This window comes from Anomaloglossus baeobatrachus, chromosome 2 (assembly GCF_048569485.1).
Source record: "Anomaloglossus baeobatrachus isolate aAnoBae1 chromosome 2, aAnoBae1.hap1, whole genome shotgun sequence".
In the NCBI taxonomy this organism is placed as follows: domain Eukaryota; kingdom Metazoa; phylum Chordata; class Amphibia; order Anura; family Aromobatidae; genus Anomaloglossus; species Anomaloglossus baeobatrachus.
The window spans coordinates 692498657-692519166 of NC_134354.1; the positions used below are offsets into that span (position 1 = coordinate 692498657).

The window sequence follows — 20510 nt, forward strand, 5'->3', positions numbered from 1 at the left end:
CCCATCGCTCCGGGAGCTGCCGGAAATTCAGCACATAAGTGAGTATTATTTATTTTTTTTTTTTTCTACTGATGCATCAGCTGATTGTATAATCGGCTTTTATACAATCAGCTGATGTGTGATGGGATTCACATCCTTTAACCTGACACATCATCTGATCGCTTTGCCTTCCAGCAAACCGATCAGATGATATTGGATCCTGATTGGACGGCGCGGGACCCTGACCCAGGATTACTGCGGAGGGGGATTTATTTCAATAAAGATGGAGTCACTAATTGTGTTGTGTTTTATTTCTAATAAAAATATTTTTCTGTGTTGTGTTTTTTTTTTATCTTTACTAGAAATTCATGGTGGCCATGTCTAATATTGGCGTGACACCATGAATTTCGGGCTTAGGGCTAGCTGATAATATACAGCTAGCCCTAACTCCATTATTACCTGGCTAGCCACCCGGCATCAGGGCAGCCGGAAGAGTTGGATACAGCGCCAGAAGATGGCGCTTCTATGAAAGCGCCATTTTCTGGGGTGGCTGCGGGACTGCAATTCACAGCGGGGGTGCCCAGAAAGCATGGGCACCCTGCACTGTGGATTCCAATCCCCAGCTACCTAGTTGTACCCGGCTGGACTCAAAAATGGGGCGAAGCTCACGTCATTTTTTTTTTAAAATTATTTCATGAAATTCATGAAATAATTTAAAAAAAAAGGGCTTCCCTATATTTTTGGTTCCCAGCCGGGTACAAATAGGCAGCTGGGGGTTGGGGGCAGCCCGTACCTGCCTGCTGTACCCGGCTAGCATACAAAAATATGGCGAAGCCCACGTCATTTTTTTTTTTTGGGGGGGCAAAGAAATCCTGCATACAGTCCTGGAAGGAGGATGCTGAGCCTTGTAGTTCGACAGCTGCTGTCTGCTCTCCTGCATACACTATTGGATGGAGGATGCTGAGCCTTGTAGTTCGACAGCTGCTGTCTGCTGTCCTGCATACACTATTGGATCGAGGATGCTGAGCCTTGTAGTTCTGCAGCTGTCTGCTCTTCTGCATACACTAGTGGAGAATGAAGAACACATTGAAGAAGGAAATGACATCAGACCTTTTTTTTTTTTGTTCACTGATAAAAACCGCAGTGAGCAAAAATGCAGCAAAACGCAGCAAAAAAACGCACCAAATCGCGGCAAAACGCGTGCGTTTTTTGCCACGTTTTTTCGACGCAGGTGCGTTTTTGTGCGTTTTTAGCGGCCAAAAACGCACAAAAACGCAGCGTCAAAAAAACGCAGCGTGTGCACATAGCCTATCTCCTAGACTACGTTTGTCTTTTTTGGGCATAAAAGTATTTACATGGATAACAAAAGGATTCATATAAAGTGACATCTATAAATAGATGAGGACAAAAATTCATAAATATACACCTCAAGAACCCTGATAAGTTCTTGTAAGAGGCAATAGGGTTTGGAGGAGGACCAAACTACCAATTGGGGTCCCTAATGGATCCACCAGTAAACCCTTCATAGACATGTCCCAATCTAGCCCTGGAGGTGGCACCCTATAATATGGGCAAATCGCGCCCCCGCTCACCGACGTCTATCCCTAGAATTCCCTGGGATGACCCTGGCCAGGTAAGGAAACCCTAGTATGTACTGATTGACAAATACAGACATATTGTTGTCCAATATGGTGGCCCCACACGTTCTTGATAAGGTTCATGAGGAGGGCCTTGGAAATGGACTGCCAAAACTCCATAGTGGAAATGTTCTGTTTGTCTGTATTTGTCAATAAATACATACTAGGGATATCTTACCTGGCCAGGGTCATCCCAGGGAATTCTAGGGATAGACAGTGGTGAGCGAGGGTGCTATTCATGCATATTATAGGGTGCCTGCCTCCAGAGATAGGTAGGGAATTGTCTACATAGGGTTTACTGAGGGACACAATAGGGATCACAATTGAGAGTTTGGTCCTTCTTCATACCCTATGGTAAAATCACTGATTAATCAGCAGTAGATTATCATTACAGGACTACGTAGCTTGCTGCCATGTAGTCCAGGATATTCATGAGCTCTGTATAACTGCTAGATCTGCAGCAGAACCTGGTGACACATTTGCTTTAAAAGGAACCTGTCACCAGATTTTGGCCTTCTAAACTAAAACTAGCATTTTAAGCAGCGCCTGTGATGCATTCTCTAATATTGCATGCTACCCCGTGACTGCTCCTGTAGACCACACAAATACCTTTAGAAAATCTCTCTCCATTACCTGGTCTGGTCTGATGGACATCCTAATCTGTGCCTCTTGTCTTTCCTTTCGCTGTCTTCCCGTGCTGATTGACGTGGATGATGCCTTCGGTGCCATCCACATAGGCGGGCGTAGACGTACTCTCAGCTTGTGCAGGTGCACTTCGCTCTGCCCTATTGCAGACAGAACCGATGCCATAGGTGCACCTGCGCGAACTGGCAAGTTTTCTGTGCAGGCGCGAGATTTTGCCCATCGATTTTGTCCACATCCCCAGAAAAACGAAGTGTGCCTGTGCGAGCCGGGAATGTGTCTGCACAGGCGCAAGATTTTGCCCGCCTATGTGGATGGCATCCAAGACGTCATCCACATCAATCTGCTCAGGAGGACGTTGAAAGGAGAGATGAGATGCGCAGATTAGGATTACCCATTGAACTGGACCGGGCAATTTACATACATGGAAGGAGATTTTATAAAGGTATTTGTGGGGGTCTTCAGAGGGGCTCAGAGGGTAACGTGCACCTTTATAGAATGCAGCACAGGTGCTGCTTAAGGTGCTAGTTTTAGTTTAGAAGGCCAAAATCTGGTGACAGGTTCCATTTAAGCACCTTATCTCAAAACTAACAGTGCAGCCAAAGCTTAAAAGTGTCTCTTTCGCTGCACTGTTGGGATAAGGTGCTTCACAGCAGCTAGAAAATGACTGACTCAGTACAGAAAAGATGTAATAAAGTTTATATTTTAATTCACTTTTTTTCCTTTAAGTTTGGATTAGTTCTACTAAGTGGGGCACGATCATAACCTTGCTCACAAAAAGGTCTCATTTTCTCCCTTGGAAAAAGACTACATGTCGAAACGTGCGTAGGGTTTGAGGACACAGCACGCTTTGGGCCAGGTATTGACCACTTTTTTGATTATTATCCCTTGTTTCTATTTGTATTTCTCTTCCGGGATCATTTTGTGTAATGTGCTTCAGCAGCTATATATAGTTTATCTGGCTGAACTGGGTTCCTGCCTCTGCTATTCACTACTAGGCATACACCTTCCATGCTTCTGCCATTTACTACTAGGCATTTATTCTTTATGCTGTGCACGTCTACATCCCTTCCCTGGTTGGTTTTGTTCCATCTGTACAGCCCAGGGGGGTGTATGGTGGGCTTTGCACGCTGCGACATCGGTAACAATGTGTTACCGATGCTGCAGCGATAGTCCCCGCCCCCATCGCAGGTGAGATATCTTGTGATTGCTGCCGTAGCGAACATTATCGCTACGGCAGCTTCACATGCACTTACCTGCCCTGTGATGTCGCTCTGGCCGGCGACCCGCCTCCTTACTAAGGGGGCGGGTCGTGGGCGTCATAGCGACGTCACACGGCAGGCAGCCAATAGAAGCGGAGGGGCAGAGATGAGCGGGACGTAAACATCCCGCCCACCTCCGTCCTTCCGCATAGCCGGCCGGGACGCAGGTAGATGTTCCTCGCTCCAGCGGCTTCACACGCAGCGATGTGTGCTGCCTGCTGGAACGAGGAACAACATCGTACCTGTCGCAGCAGCGGCATTATGGCAATGTCGGACCTACACCGATCATACGATAACGACGCTTTTGCGCTCGTTAATCGTATGTAAAAGGCTTTACACACTACGATGTCGAGAGCGACGCCGGATGTGCGTCACTTTTGATTTGACCCCACCGACATCGCACCTGTGTGCAAAGCCCGCCTATATGTATATATATCTATATATATAATTGCCTTATTCTGTCTGTCTGTCTGTCATGCTCCAAAATTGTGTCACGGTGACATTGTGTCACGGTGACATGTCCTTACGGTGACACAAAGCTGATTGGCCGCGCTGGGTTCGCCATGGCCCCGCCCCCCCACACGGATTGGCCTCTCGCCCCGGCTGCGCCCCCACACGGATTGGCCAGCCGCTCGCCCAGGCTCTGCCCCCACCCCCACAGATTGGCCTCTCGCCCCGGCACCCTGCAGGCATTGGCAACTCGCCCACGCCACGCCCCGCCCCCCTCACGCAATAGACGTTAGCTCTGGCCCCCCCCCCCCGCATTGCCCGAACTGACACGGTCACGGAGGCACGAATCCCAGGTGAGTACTGTACTCCCCCCCCTTTTCCCCCTCACCAACGGGAGCCCACATCAGCGTACGCCGCCGCCGTATGCTGGTGTTGGCTCCCGTGCGAGCAAGGGACGTGTTGCGCTGGTAACCATGCTTGCATAGTTACCAGTAAATCAAGGTCCTGCAGCGGCGGGACTTCCACACGCACAAACATAACAGCACACACACACGCATACACACACACATCAGATCGCACTCACTCTCACACACACCTCACACACACATCGCATCCACATACTCACAGCATCTGGAGATATCGCTTGCTTCTCGGCCTCGATACTGTGCTGTTGTGATCTTCCAGGACCTGACGGAGGATCACATGGCCAGAAGCATGTGATACCTCCGGATGTTGTGAGTATCAGCGCGTATGTGCGATATCGTCAGTGTCTGTGTGTGTGAGTGGATGCGATCGGGTGTGTGTGAGTGGATGCGATCGGGTGTGTGTGAGTGGATGCGATCGGGTGTGTGTGAGTGGATGCGATCGGGTGTGTGAGTGTCGGCAGAGGAGCACGGCGTGCTGGAGGAGGCTGGGAGCAGAGAGGCTGATGATGGGGGAGGCTGGGAGGGGGAGGCTGATGCTGGGGGAGGCGGGGACGAGGGAGGCTGATGCTGGTGGAGGCTGATGCTTGGGGAGGCTGATGCTGGGGGAGACTGGGAGGGGAAGGCTGATGCTGAGGGAGGCTGGGAGGAAGGAGGCTGGGAGGAGAGAGGCTGATCCTGGGGAAGGCTGGGAACGGGAGGCTGATGCTGATGGAGGCTGGAAGGAGTGAGGCTGATGCTGGGGGAGGCTGGAAGGAAAGAGGCTGATGCTGGTGGAGGCTGATGCTTGGGGAGGCTGATGCTGGGGGAGACTGGGAGCGGAAGGCTGATGCTGAGGGAGGCTGGGAGGAAGGAGGCTGGGAGGAGAGAGGCTGAACCTGGGGAAGGCTGGGAAGGGGAGGCTGATGCTGGGGGAGGCTGGAAGGAGAGAGGCTGATGCTGGTGGAGGCTGATGCTTGGGGAGGCTGATGCTGGGGGAGACTGGGAGCAGAAGGCTGATGCTGAGGGAGGCTGGGAGGAAGGAGGCTGGGAGGAGAGAGGCTGATCCTGGGGAAGGCTGGGAACGGGAGGCTGATGCTGATGGAGGCTGGAAGGAGTGAGGCTGATGCTGGTGGAGGCTGGAAGGAAAGAGGCTGATGCTGGTGGAGGCTGATGCTTGGGGAGGCTGATGCTGGGGGAGACTGGGAGCGGAAGGCTGATGCTGAGGGAGGCTGGGAGGGGGAGGCTGGGAGGAAGGAGGCTGGGAGGAAGGAGGCTGGGAGGAGAGAGGCTGAACCTGGGGAAGGCTAGGAAGGGGAGGCTGATGCTGGGGGAGGCTGGAAGGAGAGAGGCTGATGCTGGTGGAGGCTGATGCTTGGGGAGGCTGATGCTGGGGGAGACTGGGAGCGGAAGGCTGATGCTGAGGGAGGCTGGGAGGAAGGAGGCTGGGAGGAGAGAGGCTGATCCTCGGGAAGGCTGGGAAGGGGAGGCTGATGCTGAGGGAAGCTGGAAGGAGAGAGGCTGATGCTGGGGGAGGCTGGAAGGAGAGAGGCTGAGGCTGGGAGGAGAGAGGCTGATGCTGGGGAAGGCTGATGCTGAGGGAGGCTGGGAGGGGAAAGCTGATGCTGGGGAAGGCTGGGAGGACGGAGGCTGGGAGGAGAGAGGCTGATCCTGGGGAAGGCTGGGAGAGGGAGGCTGATGCTGGAGGAGGCTGGAAGGAAAGAGGCTGATGCTGGCGGAGGCTGATGCTGGGGGAGGCTGGAAGGAGAGAGTCTGATGCTGGTGGAGGCTGATGCTTGGGGAGGCTGGGAGAGGGAGGCTGATGCTGAGGGAGGCTGGGAGGAGGGAGGCTGGGAGAGGTAGGCTGAGAGAAGAGAAGCTGATGCTGGGGGAGGCTGATGCTGGGGGAGGCTGGGAGAGGGAGGCTGATGCTGGGGGAGGGTGGGAGGAGGGAGGCTGGGAGGAGAGAGGCTGATGCTGGGGAAGGCTGGGAGGAGAGAGGCTGATGCTGGGGACAGAGAGGAGAGGCTGATGCTGGGAGGAGAGAGGCTCATGCTAGGATGAGAGAGGCTGATGCTGGGAGGAGAGAGGCTGATGCTGGGAGGAGAGAGGCTGATGCTGGGGGCAGAGAAGCTGATGCTGGGGGCAGAGAGGCTGATGCTGGTGCAGCATGGGGGATGGAGCACGATGGGGGGTGCGCAGCATCGGGGATGGAGCATGATGGGGGGTACGCAGCATCGGGGATGGAGCACGATGGGGAGTTCACAGCATGGGGGATGGAGCACGTTTGGGAGTGCACAGCATGGCGGGTGGAGCACGTTTGGGAGTGCGCAGCATGGGAGATGGAGCACGATAGGGGGTGCGCAGCATAGGGGATGGAGCACGATGGGGAGTGCGCTGCATGGGGGATGGAGCACGATGGGGAGTGCGGAGTATGGCGGATGGAGCACGTTTGGGAGTGCGCAGCATGGCGGATGGAGCACGTTTGGGAGTGCGCAGCATGGCGGATGGAGCACGTTTGGGAGTGCGCAGCATGGGAGATGGAGCACGATGGGGGGTGCGCAGCATAGGGGATGGAGCACGATGGGGAGTGCGCTGCATGGGGGATGGAGCACGTTTGAGAGTGCGCACCTCCCCCCAAAACACACACACACACACACACACGCGCGCGCGCACTGCACAACACACCACACACCACACATCACACACACACACACACACACACTGGGAACCACAAACAACTGCCCTACACAGACACCCACACACACAGACAACGCTGCGCACACACAGCACCCAACACACAAACACCGCGGCACACACAAATATACGCACATACCGCACAACACACACATTGCACAAAACATACCTCCCCCCAAAACACACCACACACACACAAACCGCGCAACACACACACAACGCTACAGACACACAGCGCTCCACAAACAACGCAACACACGCAACACACCTCTCACCCCCCGTCACACCCAGACAACACCCAGAACATGTACAGCCCCTACACAAACACTTGGTAACTACACACAACAACATCTATATATATATATATATATATATAACAAAAATCATACATGAACTACACAATACGTAAATTCTAGAATACCCGATGCGTAGAATCGGGCCACCTTCTAGTATATATATATATATATATATATATATATATATATATATATATATATACAGTATATGCCATATATATATATATATATATATATATATCTTTACAGAATTACCCCATTTTTTTCATACTCAATTCGAGATTTAATTATTGCATTTTGGGGTTCTTTGTACTAATACATGATATCTTCCATTTCCATCTTTAGTGGTTCTATTATTCATCACTTGTGCTACTATTTTAATTTGAGCAGATTTTTCTACTTGTCATTATATTTACCTGTCCTAGTGTGTTTTATGTCCTCTTTATTTCCACTGTTGTTATCATGTCCACCTACTTTTTCATTATATTAATAATAAAAAAATATTTTTTTAATCTAATTTCTGTCTTTTGTGCAATTTCCTTATTGACATAAGTGGTGCACAATAAATATGAACAATACTTGTAAAAATTAACTGAGGTCACCTCTGCCCTTCTATTTGTACAGCTCTGTAGGTCTTAGGTCAGTGCCATTTGTTCAAGGCCATTGGCGCAGCAGCCTGTCCATGGGGTCGGCACAGCGCACAGTGCAGCAATCTTCCTCTGAATGATGCCATAATAGAAGGGGCGTCAAAAGAAACCCCTTGACTGGCCACTGAAAGGCGAGCGTCAGCAGGTCATTACACTCTGACCTGGACCATGGACATACAGGTACCTGTAACCCGCAGACTAAATCTTTTCTGTGAATATACGATGATCGCTCCTACAGCAGCACAGATTATATGGGAAGTTTTATCACCTTTTGTATAACTTATACAGGATATCGTATTTGCTAAAAATCCAATTACGTCCGTAATATTAGAGAAGGGTCCTCAGGTGTATTTTGGGTGACAAACGACACGCATAAAAAATGTTTGGAATCCTACTCACCATGTCAGCGGGTGGGGGAGAAGAGCAACCCGGGGGTACCTGCAACAGGGGAGTAAGAGGACGGCTCAGGAAACAAGGCAAAATACAACTGGAATAAGACATATACTATAAAGGAGCAAAGGTATTCGGACACAGTCACATTATACCTACAAAATTTTCTGACGTCCCATTTTAAATCCATAGAAATTAATATAGAGCTGGCCCCTTTGCAGCTATAACTTTTTCCACTCTTCTGGGAAGGTTTTCTACAAGATTTTGGAATGTATCCGTGACAATTTTTGCAATTTATCCAGAAGAGCATTTCTGAGGTCAGCTACTGATGTCGAATGAGAGGACCGGGCTCAAAATATCCGTACTAGTTCATCCCAATGGTGTTTTGTGGATTTGAGGATAAAGCTCTATGTGAGCAGTCAATTTCTTCCACACCAAACTCCCCCAACCATGCCTTTTTTCGACCTTGCTTTGTGTATTGGGGCAACGTCATCATGAGGAACAAAAAAGAGCCTTGTCCAAACTGCTCCCCACAAAGCTGAAAGCTACAATTGTCTAAAAAGTATTGTATACTGAAGTATGACACTTTCTCTTCACAGGAACTAAGGTGGGCTTTACACGCTGCGACATCGCTAGCAATTGCTAGCGATATCGAGCACGATAGCACCCACCCCCGTCGTACATGTGATATCTGGTGCTTGCTGCCGTACCGAACATTATCGCTACGGCAGCTTCACACGCACATACCTGGTCGGTGACGTCGCTGTGACTGCCGAACAATCCCTTCATCAAGGGGGAGGTGCGTTCGGCGTCACCGCAACGTCACTAAGCGGCCGGCCAATAGAACCAGAGGGGCGGAGATGAGCGGGACATAACATCCCGCCCACCTTCTCTCTTCCGCATTGCCGGTGGAGGCAGGTAAGGAGATGTTTGTCGTTCCTGCGGTGTCACACACAGTGATGTGTGGAGCTGCAGGAACGACAAACAACATCGTATCTGCAGCAGTAACGACATTATGGAAATGAACGACGTGAATAGATCAGTGATTTTTTACGCTTTTGCGCTCGTTCATCGTGACACCTAGAATTTACACATTGCAATGTCGCTACCGGCGCCGGATGTGCGTCACTACCGACGTGACCCCAACGATATATCGGTAGCGATGTCGCAATGTGTAAAGCCTGCCTAAGGGGCTGAGGAAAATCGCTGAAAAAAGATTTTATAACAATTTTCCATCTCCACAAAACTATACATTTGGCACAGGGCAGTCAGGAAGCTAAGGATCTCTGGTATGTGCCAAACCCAGACTCATCCATCCAACTGCCAGGTGGAGAAGCATGATCTGTCATTTCACAGATTTCATCTGCTTTAGAATCCAGTCATTTTTGCGTCACTCCCCTTTAACACTTGGCATTGTGCCTGGTGATGTAAGGCTTGCATGCAGCTGATCAGCTATGGAAACCTATGCCACGAAGCAGGGCCGGACTGGGACCCAAAAGTAGCCCTGGCACACAAACCCCACCAGTCCACATACTATATCACTTCTCAGTCCAGATCAGTGAATTTTGCATTTACATCATCATGGCCCCCTCCAGTCAAAGGAGTTATTTGAAGAGCCACATGTGTATAGTGCCGCAATGCGCATGATCAACTACAGTTCCAGTTACCTGGTGCTCTTCAGGAGAAGTAATACTGTGGAGTGTATATATACAGAATAATACAGATACTGAGAATTACACCTGGTATACAGGACAGGAGAAGTGGTACTCTGCAGTGTATATATACAGAATAATACAAATAGTGAGATTTACACCCAGGACAGGAGAAGTGGTACCGTGCAGTGTATATATACAGAATAATACAGATACTGAGAATTACACCTGGTATACAGGACAGGAGAAGTGGTACTCTGCAGTGTATATATACAAAGAGAAACCAAGGAAAAAAAAATTGTGAAAACATACCCTACTGTAACTAAATAAAAGCATAGTGCATATAAACATAGGGTACTTAGTAAACACTGTTTTTGATCAAAAAAAGCATAAAGCTATCCCACCAAACGTCAAGGTGTACCCAGTTGGGATAGTACCTACACTCTCTAATATTAAAACCTTACCATGGGTCTAAAATAGGCCTCAATGTGGCTAAGGGCTGAGAGCGACCGGGTCCCAACAGGACACACACAGTCAGGGGGATTCACAGAATGAAATGTCCAGCTCGCTAAGAAGGGGGCCACTCCCTGTTTGTACTGAATACAAAAAAACTACATAAAAACAAAAAAGTGAGCCGGAGTATGAGATGGTATACATGGAACTTGTGAGACCATGTTCACACTGGCCATGAGACAAAGAGAAACCAAGGAAAAAAAATTGTGAAAACATACCCTGCTGTAACTAAATAAAAGCATAGTGCATATAAAAGAAGGGGAAATAGTAAACACTGTTTTTGATCAAAAAAAAGCATAAAGCTATCCCACCAAACGTCAAGGTGTACCCAGTTGGGATAGTTTTTTTTTTTCCTTGGTTTCTCTTTGTCTCATGGCCAGTGTGAACATGGTCTCACAAGTTCCATGTATACCATCTCATACTCCGGCTCACTTTTTTGTTTTTAGTGTATATATACAGAATAATACAGATAGTGAGATTTACACCCAGGACAGGAGAAGTGGTACTGTGCAGTGTATATATACAGAATAATACAGATACTGAGAATTACATCTGGTATACAGGACAGGAGAAGTGGTATTGTGGTATTGTGCAGTATACATACAGAATAATACAGATGGTGAGAATCACACCCAGTATACAGGAGAAGTGGTACTGTGCAGTGTATATATACACAATAATACAGATTATGAAAATCACACCCAGTATACAGGATAGGAGAAGTGGTACTGTGCAGTGTATACAGAATAATACAAATACTAAGAATCACACCCAGTATACAGGATAGGAGAAGTGGTACTGTGCAGTGTATATATACAGAATAATACAGATACTGAGAATTACACCCAGTACACAGGGAAGGAGAAGAAGTACTCTGCAGTGTATACATACAGAATAATACAGATACTGATAATCACACCCAGTATACAGGACAGGAGAAGATGTTACTGTACAGTGTATATATACAGAATAATACAGATACTGACAATTAAACTCAGTATACAGAACAGGGGAAGTGGTATGGTGCAGTGTATATATGCAGAAGAGAGTCAAAGTCAGAAAAATAGTATCAGAAATCAATTCCATTGTAGATTTTGCTTTATGTTTGGGATCATTGTCTTGTTGAAAGACAAATCTCCATCCCAGTCTCAGGTCTTTTGCAGACTCCAACAGGTTTTCTTCAAGAATGGTCCTGTATTTGGCTCCATTCATCTTCCCATCAATTTTAACCATCTTCCCTGACTCTGCTGAAGAAAAGCAGGCCCAAACCATGATGCTGCCACCACCATGTTTGACAGTGGGGATGGTGTGTTCAGGGTGATGAGCTGTGTTGCTTTTACGCCAAACATATCGATTGGCATTGTGCCCAAAAAGTTTGATTTTGGTTTCATCTGACCAGAGCACCTTCTTCCACGTTTGATGTGTCTCCCAGCTGGCTTGTGGCAAACTTTAAACAACACTTTTTATGGATATCTTTGAGAAATGGCTTTCTTCTTGCCACTCCTCCATAAAGACCAGATTTGTGCAGTGTACGACTGATTGTCCTATGGACAGACTCTCCCACCTCAGCTGTAGATCAGTTCATCCAGAGTGATCATGGGCCTCTTGGCTGCATCTCTGACCAGTCTTCTCCTTGTTTGAGATGACATTTTTGAGGGACAGCCGGGTCTTGGTAGATTTGCAGTGGTATGATACTCCTTCCATTTCAATATGATCGCTTGCACAGTGCTTCTTAGGATGTTTAAAGTTGTGGAAATCCGGCTTTAAACTTCTCCACAACAGTATCACGGACCTGCCTGTTGTGTTCCTTGGTCTTCATGATGCATTCTGTGCTTTAAACAGAACACTGAGACTATCACAGAGCAGGTGCATTTATACGGAGACTAGATTACACATAGGTGGATTATATCATTTGTATCTGCATTTATATAACCGCCTATCAAGGAGTAGCGACAGGGACATGGCAGAATCACGGGAGTCAGGAGGTGGAAACTGCACAAACGTGTCTTTAATGTCATTGGAAAGTCCAGCCCAAAACTGATGGCAAAGGGCCTGGTCATTCCATTGTGATTCAGTAGCCCAGTGCCGAAACACCGTACAGTAATCCTCCTCAGAACATTAAACTTGAATATTTTTCCTGAAGATCTTTTTCTTACAATTCAGCATTGTTTCATTCCTCAGTTATCCCTTCTGGAAGTAGATGTGTGACGCCCTGGGCAAGCCAGGGGTCACAGGTCATCACACCACCACACCCTACACCCCAGCTAGGCACATCTAAGCTAACCCAAAAATCCTTGTTGCCTTCCTCCAGGGGCTGATGTTCACACCAGGGGGTGGGCCAGGCGGTTGGCTCCGCCCACCGAGGAGTTCACAGCTCTGGAGGCGGGAAAACCAGGCAGTCAGCTCAGTGAAGAGCTTGAGATCAGCTAGGGACGTGAAGGAGTAAACAAGCGTGTGTTAGAGTAAAGGAAGTGAAAGTAGAAAGTAGAGAAGTAGTAGTGGAGCTAAGTGAAAAGTGACAGAAGTAAAGCCTGAAGTTAGTCCGAGTGTGTGCCCCGGGCTGAGAGACAGCAAGGTCAGCAGACGGCGGTGATTGTCTGGAGGGGTGACTGCTCGGAGGTTGCAGGAAGGACCGCGGACGGGTGGTGACCCGGTGGTCTGGAGCAGTATACAAAGGACAGTCAGCACCAGGGCAGGGGCCTCTCGGACCCCGGCAAGGCTAGGAGTCGCCATAATTTGCCAAATCCGTCAGTGAAGGGGACGTCTGTCTCCAAACAACCAAGTCCCGATTGAAGGCAACAGTCCAACAATTAAGGAGGAACACCGCCACCGCCAGGGCACCAGTTTCTCAGGGCCAGCGCCTGCGGGCAAAGTAGGGCTCCTCCGGCCCATATCCAAGCCGGGGAGCGGGTTACCGGTGGGAACCCATCGCAACCATCATCAACATAGGTGCAGGACAGAGGGACCGTCACCGTCACCTACTGGGGAAAGCAAGTGCAGCCGTCCGTGGGAACCGTCTTTCCAGCCGTGTATTTTACCGAGAACTGTGTCATCGTCTCAGGCTGAGTGAGTACCACAGTGCCGCAAGGCACCGCGCTGCCCCCGCGTCCCTGCGCCCACCAAGCACTGCATCTCCCACCTCATTACTGGGCCCCGGGATCACCAACCCCTACCCACGGAGGGGCAACACAACAACTAGCTGCTCACTACCATCATTCCCGGGATCCTCATACAGAGCAGCGGTGGTGCCAACAAATCACCACAGCCGTGGGTGGCGTCACGGACAATAAACTATCCCAAATCCCAATCCCCTTTCACTCATGGGCGAGGAGCGCCGCTAGAGTCCCCGGGATCCGGCCCATCGCTCGAGCCACCGAGCAGCAGCACGGCGCAGCAGCCGCGGCAGCCGGACCCGAGCAGTGGGAGAGCGCGGCGTCCCCTCCTCCGCCCGCGACAGATGCATAACTTGCCAGCTGCCTATGACTATTACACATGTCAGTAGAGTGTGTCCAAGTAGACCCTCACACAGTCCGCACTCATTGCATGTGTCATATGTTTAGGGATATGTTTTAATATATCCATAAATTTGCAAGATGAATAACATATGTGCAGCACAATGCAGAGTAATAAGAATAATACCATAAAATTGTTATTTTATCAGGAATATTATTTTATAGGAAATCAGACTTGTGTCACGGGTGACAGACAGTTACATGGTTTCTGGCAATAGAAAGTCATAGTGTTTGGTTGCGCAAAATGCGCCCTGACTTTCTATTGTTCTTCCTGTTAGTATTCATTGTACTAGGTAGCTTTCCTGCTGGGTTTTCATTTTTCCCCCTTTAGGACCCAGCGGAGCCCTCCTTCCATCCAGCTGCTGATTATCAGTATTCCCCTTGTGGTTAAATACTCCTATCTTCCCTGGACTGGGCCTGGTGATATTATTCAGTTCATTCAAGCTCTGGTTGCAAGCAGGTGGCTCATCTGTAGTATCGTTTCTGAAACTTTGCTGAACTTCTACTTGAGTCATCTGTGGATGAGTAGTTCATGCATTTTCTCCGTGTATGTCCTCCTTGTGTATCTCTCTAGTGTTTATTGGGGTTGACGAAGAGCTCATCCCACCCATTCCCTATTTAGGGTCCAGCACTACGGATACCAAGGGTCAGGTATCTGTCTCGGCGTATAGGTGCGGAACCTATCTAGGGTGGTGAGGGACCCCAAGGACCAGCAGTAGGTTTGGTCAGGGGGTCACCATCTCCTGCTTCTCTAGACACAAGGTTCCCCTTCCTTTTCGCTGTTCACTTGGTACTTCCCCAGTCTTAAAAAGAGAATATACCAAGGTAACATCCAGTATTTCAAATAAACTATTAGGTAAAATCTAAAATGTTGAAATTCTGTGCCCTATGAACCATGTGTTTCTGTTAAGACCACTTTACACGCTGTGACATCGCTAGCATTTGCTGGTGATGTCAAGCGCGATAGCACCCACCCCCGTTGTACGGCCGATATGTGGTGATCGCTGCCGTAGCGAACATTATCGCTACAACAGCATCACATGCACATACCTGCTCTGCGATGTCGCTGTGACCGCCGAACCGCCTCCTTTCTAAGGGGGTGGTTCGTTTAGTGTCACAGCTACGTCACAGCAGCGTCACTGAACCGCCGCCCAATAGAAGCGGACGGGTGGAGATGAGCGGGACGTAACATCCCGCCCACCTCCTTCCTTCCGCATTGCCGGTGGAGGCAGGTAAGGAGATGTTCGTCGTTCCTGCGGTGTCACACACAGCGATATGTGCTGCCGTAGGAACGACGAACAACATCGTACATGCAGCAGCAACGATAATTGAAAATAGGGGGGCATGTCACCGATTAGCGATTTTGAACGTTTTTGCGACGATTCAAAATCGCTAATAGGTGTCACACGCAACGACATCGCTAACGCGGCCGGATGTGCGCCACAAATTCCGTGACCCCAAAGACATCGCATTAGCGATGTCGTAGCGTGTAAAGCGGCCTTTAGAAAATAGCTCACTTTTCGATATTTTTTGATCTTTTTTATGAAACGAAATGCAATTAGATCACCTAAGGATCGCACTGATATTAATCCTCTAAGTACATATGAAAACAAGGCCAATGTATGGAAGAATAAACAGTCGGAGTCACAGCCCTGAGAAAACCAAGGGGTCTCGTGTACAGATCCCACAAAAGATCTTTATCCAGCAGCATATATAAACTTTGGCTTAATAGTAGGTGAGCTGAAACTTCACAGGGCTCAAATTTATATATAGACGGCCCTGGGAAAACCAACATACAAGACGCCTGTAGAGATGCCACAAAGGATCTTTATCTAGTAGGTGAGTTCATAATTCACATGGGCATATGTTTATGGGCAGCCAGGGTCCCCCCACCCATGGCCCGGACAGAAGACCTTTTCACAGCAACTCTCCATAGAAAAGAATGTCCAGCAACTCCACCTTATCCTGAGTGACAGGGAGGAAAAACTCCTTAAAGACGCTCTATGAAATGTGCACAGTATATATTGCAATGATAAGTAAAGTTCTCAGCTATCCAAAATCTTTCATCTACAACTTTCAAGTGCCCTTTGCAAGATGGAATTAGGGACAATTATGGACGAGGATGAGGATGATGCGCTGGGTTTTAATTGATTTTTCTGAGGTTTTATTCACACCAAGGTTTTCTGCTGAGTTTTTGACGCAGAAACTCCAGGTTTTTGAGGAGGATTTGGGAAAGTTTTGGCTTTAAAAACTGAGAAAAAGACTCAGCTGAAAAGTGTACTCACACTGAGTGTTTTGCAAAGATTTTGGAGCAGAAATTCTCCACGGGTATGTGTACACAATGTTTTCTGGGCGGAATCCGCCTGAAAAAGCACCTCAAAAGTTTCCCAGAAAATAAGCATGTCAAAACTACGTTGTTCTGCACATGCTTCATCTTCTGTCCTTTCTTCAGGGTTCATGGTGACATGCTGATTCTTCTAGTGGTGAATAGAATAGAAACACAGTGACGGAGCCACTGCAAGAACAATGGCAAAGCCACCTCAGGAACATTAGGACAACTCTTCTTAAGATGCCCTGTGCACATAGTCCATCTCTCTAATCAAACCTCATGGATTTTAAAGGGTTTCTACCCCATAAATTCAGCAAAAAAAACTCAGTGTGAGGCGCAAACCCTTTATACAGGCTTCTTTTTCAGGTGGATTCCACCTGTCATTTGCCTGAAAAGGCCCAAAAATATAAAAAAGAATGAACAAATCCACTGGAAATCAAAACCCCTTACTGTTCCGTCTTTTTAAATTCTTCATGCTTCAAAAGCCTTAAGCAGCTAAAATGTCACTTTACTATCCTTTAGGTGACTATATCATATGTAAAATGGGAACAAAACATTCTGAAAGAACAGGATACTTCGGGATAAACACCTAAAGTTCCCCGTGTTCAAATAACCATAGACTATATGCAAATGGGGTTTTCATAAAGCGTTAAAAATTGCTAGGTTTTCTGGTGACCACCACACTACTTCAAGAAATATACATTATTTGAGGAGTTCTTGAAGAAGTTTTTCATTTTATGAAATGTTTCCTGAGGCGGTTTTCAAGAGTTTTTGAAGCTGTTTTTTCCTACAGTGCTTTTAGCTGCCTTTTGATTGGACAACACCCATTTTGGATCAAATTCCATCAGGATGTGCTTCAAAGAAGTGACATACAACTTTTTTTTCTCCATGAGATGATTTTCAATCCCAAGAGGAAAAAAATAATCAAAAACTGAATACAAGAAAGCAGAGTGGTTCTTAGAAATTAATAGGAAGAGCATTTCAAATGAGGTTTTAATGATTTATTCAGGTGAATTATTCAGGATTTACTGCAAAAAACTCATTCAAAAACACTATTTTGCTGAGCTGCATGTGCTTGGTATTTCAGTGGACCAGAATGAGAAAAGTGAATATGTGGCACCTCAAGATCAGCCAGGAAAAACTTATTCTGTTGGATCAATCATCACTTTCTCACCAGTAGAGATGAGCGAACCCAAGTTTTGGTCGTCTATGAAAAAACTGGGTTCGGAGTTCAGGTGCTTAATAAATGAACTTCACTTACGTAAGCATCGTTGTTCTTGGGTACGCTCGGTGCTCAGTCAAGTGTGAGCCACTTGGAGTGTTTGAACGGCTCTCGCTGGGGGTAACAACAGCGTGATCAGAAGTAGTGTGCACCAAACAAAAAAAAAATGGAAAAACCCCATCCACCTGCCCCTGGAATTGTTCTCTTTATGTCTGGCTACATGTGGGCAGAGACCCGAACTGTCCAATTAGTGACTTCCATTGGGGTTCAGGTCAAGTTTGGGTCCCAAACCCAACTTTGAATTAAGTTCGGCTGTCCACACTGAACCAAACTTCAACGAGTCCATTCATCTCTACTCACCATCCCTTAAGCGGGCTTTACACGAGACGATAGATTGTGCGATATGTTGTTGGGGTCACGGTTTTCGTGACGCACATCCAGCATACCGCATGACGTGGTTTTGTATGACACCTCCTAGCGACGCAGTATCGCTCACAAATCGTGAGTCGTGTACTCGTCGCTAGGTTTCATAAAATTGTTTAATTAAAATGGCGGCGGTAGTTCATCGTTTCCTGTCATCACACGTTGCTCCGTGTGACACCACGGGAACGATGAACAACAGCTTTACCTGCCTCCCGCGGCACCCGACGGCTTAATGGAAGGAAAGAGGTGGGCGGGATGTTTACATCCCGCTCATCTCCAACCCTCCGCTTCTATTGGCCGCCTGCCATGTGACGTCACTGTGATGCCGAACGTCCCGCCCACTCCAGGAAGTGGACGTTCGTCGCCCACAGCGAGATCGTCCGGAAGGTAAGTACGTGTGACGGGGGTTAAACGAGTTTGTGTGCCATGGGCAACTAATTGCCCATGACGCAAAAACGACGGGGGCGTGTACGATCGATTGTGCTATCGCACAATCTATCGTCTCGTGTAAAGCAGGCTTTAGTTGATGCTCATCTTAGCTTGGAAAGTTGTCCAAACCCAGATCTGCATTTGACAACCAGTGTGGCACCAATACAGTCTGCATGAAACAGCCGCTCCCCACATTGTAATGGAGTGGCCCCGTTACACAACTTTTGCAAATTCGTTTGCTCCAAATGCTACATCGTAAATGGGAATCACAGGACAAAAGTGTCAGCAACCAATTTGTGAAGAAGCTCACCTTTCCTTCACATTTCTTGTGACTCGTAATCTTGCAGACTGTAAAATATAAAAGGAAAAGCAGCGCATTAGATGGGTAAAAAACATTGAGAAATTGCTGTTAAATTGTACGGTGTGTGTTGAAATGTGTGTATGTGTCTCGACCTAGATCTTATGTTTGAAAACTATCTTGAGATAAGCAATATCTCACATAGCAACATCTACAAGAACATGTATGACCATCAAAAATGTTAACTCAACAGATCTGTACAAAATAAAATATTTTAACGTCCCGGTTCGGTTCCTGGATTTCTTTTTTTAATAATGTTTTTTTTCCGGCTTCTAGGTTTCTCAATCTCTCCAAACCTTAAAAAAATAAGTGGAAATTCCCAAGAAAACTCACAATACAACCAAATTATACCCATGGAAAGTCCCTCAGGATCTGGGTCACCTCTCACGGAATTAATGACAATGTTCCCATATCTTCCATCTTATAATAATACACCAAGCAGGGGGATAACTAAAGGGACAGCAGAGGTCATGAATGATTGAGCCTAAAAGAGCCAAAAAGTTCCATGTGAGTTCACCAAGACTAAAGCCGGCGTCACATGCTACGATTTATCTGACGATATGTTGGTGGGGTCACGGTTTCCGTGACACACATTCGGCATTGTTAGCGACGTCGTTGCGACTCCGAACGATCGCAAATAGGTTTAAAATCGTTGATCGTTGACACGTCGTTCATTTTCAAAATATTGTTCGTCGTTTGGATCGCAACAGACATATTGGTACATTTGACACCCTGCAAACGACGAACAACATGCACACGACCGCCTTGGTCAAACAATATATCACTGAAGGATTTTGCGTCGCTTGTGCGATCGTTACGTGTGACCACTAATAAATGACCCATTTGGGATCTCGGCAAATCGTAACTATGATCTGGGCGTCTCATGTCGCTCATGAGATCGTTAGATAAATCGTAGCGTGTAACGGGGCCTTAAGGCTGACATGTTACAGTACGTTCTTACATGCAAATTTTGCGTTCCATATTTCATCTTGAATCTGATTTCATATATTCATTAAAATCATGTGCAAAAAAGCCTTCTCGTGGATATTGGTGAGTATTTGCCATAGAATTCACCTCATACGTTGGAAATGGTGAAGTTTACAATAAACATCTATAGCGCCCCTGAAGCCATCAGGAAGCTACAAAGTATTGCATCCCCATCAGGATGCAGGGCCTACCCCCAGGGACCCACCAGAAGACCAGTGCCGGTAACAACAAAACATTCCAGTTAATCCCTGTTTTTCCACTATTTCTCCAAAGACTGGTAACAGACTAGGGTTGGACCCAATGGATGGCCACCTAGGGGTGGAGCCGATACGGTCCACTAGACGACCAGGCAGGAGGGGTCAGACATTGGAGAGACAGTCAGTTAGTTGATGACAGCGAGAGTGAGTGGAAGCACTGACAAGCGTGTGACAGTGACCTGAGGGCCCAGGCGTGTGGTTGCCGGTGGAGTATGGTAGAGTACTCCCAGAACCATAGCACCGACGGGGTACAGAATCCTAGGTCAGGCAAACGCTCCAGATAGACCTGATAAAGTCTGCACAGTGAGGGGACCATCCAGGACCTCACTGACCTTGAAGATCGGGACACCGTAGCAACGAAAGAACCGGGGAACTGGACCAGAGAAACCGACCCCATAGGGTTCACGTTATCGTCATATGGACTAAA

At 47.8% G+C, this 20510-nt stretch overlaps 1 protein-coding gene across 4 annotated transcripts in view; it reads right to left on the reverse strand.

Moving 5' to 3' along the window:
• Window positions 1-20510, reverse strand: part of TNS2 (tensin 2) — a 261754-nt gene that overhangs the window by 73503 nt on the left and 167741 nt on the right. For all 4 annotated transcript variants that reach the window (XM_075337232.1, XM_075337231.1, XM_075337234.1 and 1 more), the window contains exons 3-4: window positions 18792-18829; window positions 8411-8449 (exon numbers count right to left, since the gene is read on the reverse strand). In XM_075337232.1, the coding sequence (XP_075193347.1) occupies window positions 8411-8449; window positions 18792-18829 (77 nt within the window). The remainder of the gene's footprint in view (window positions 1-8410; window positions 8450-18791; window positions 18830-20510) is intronic.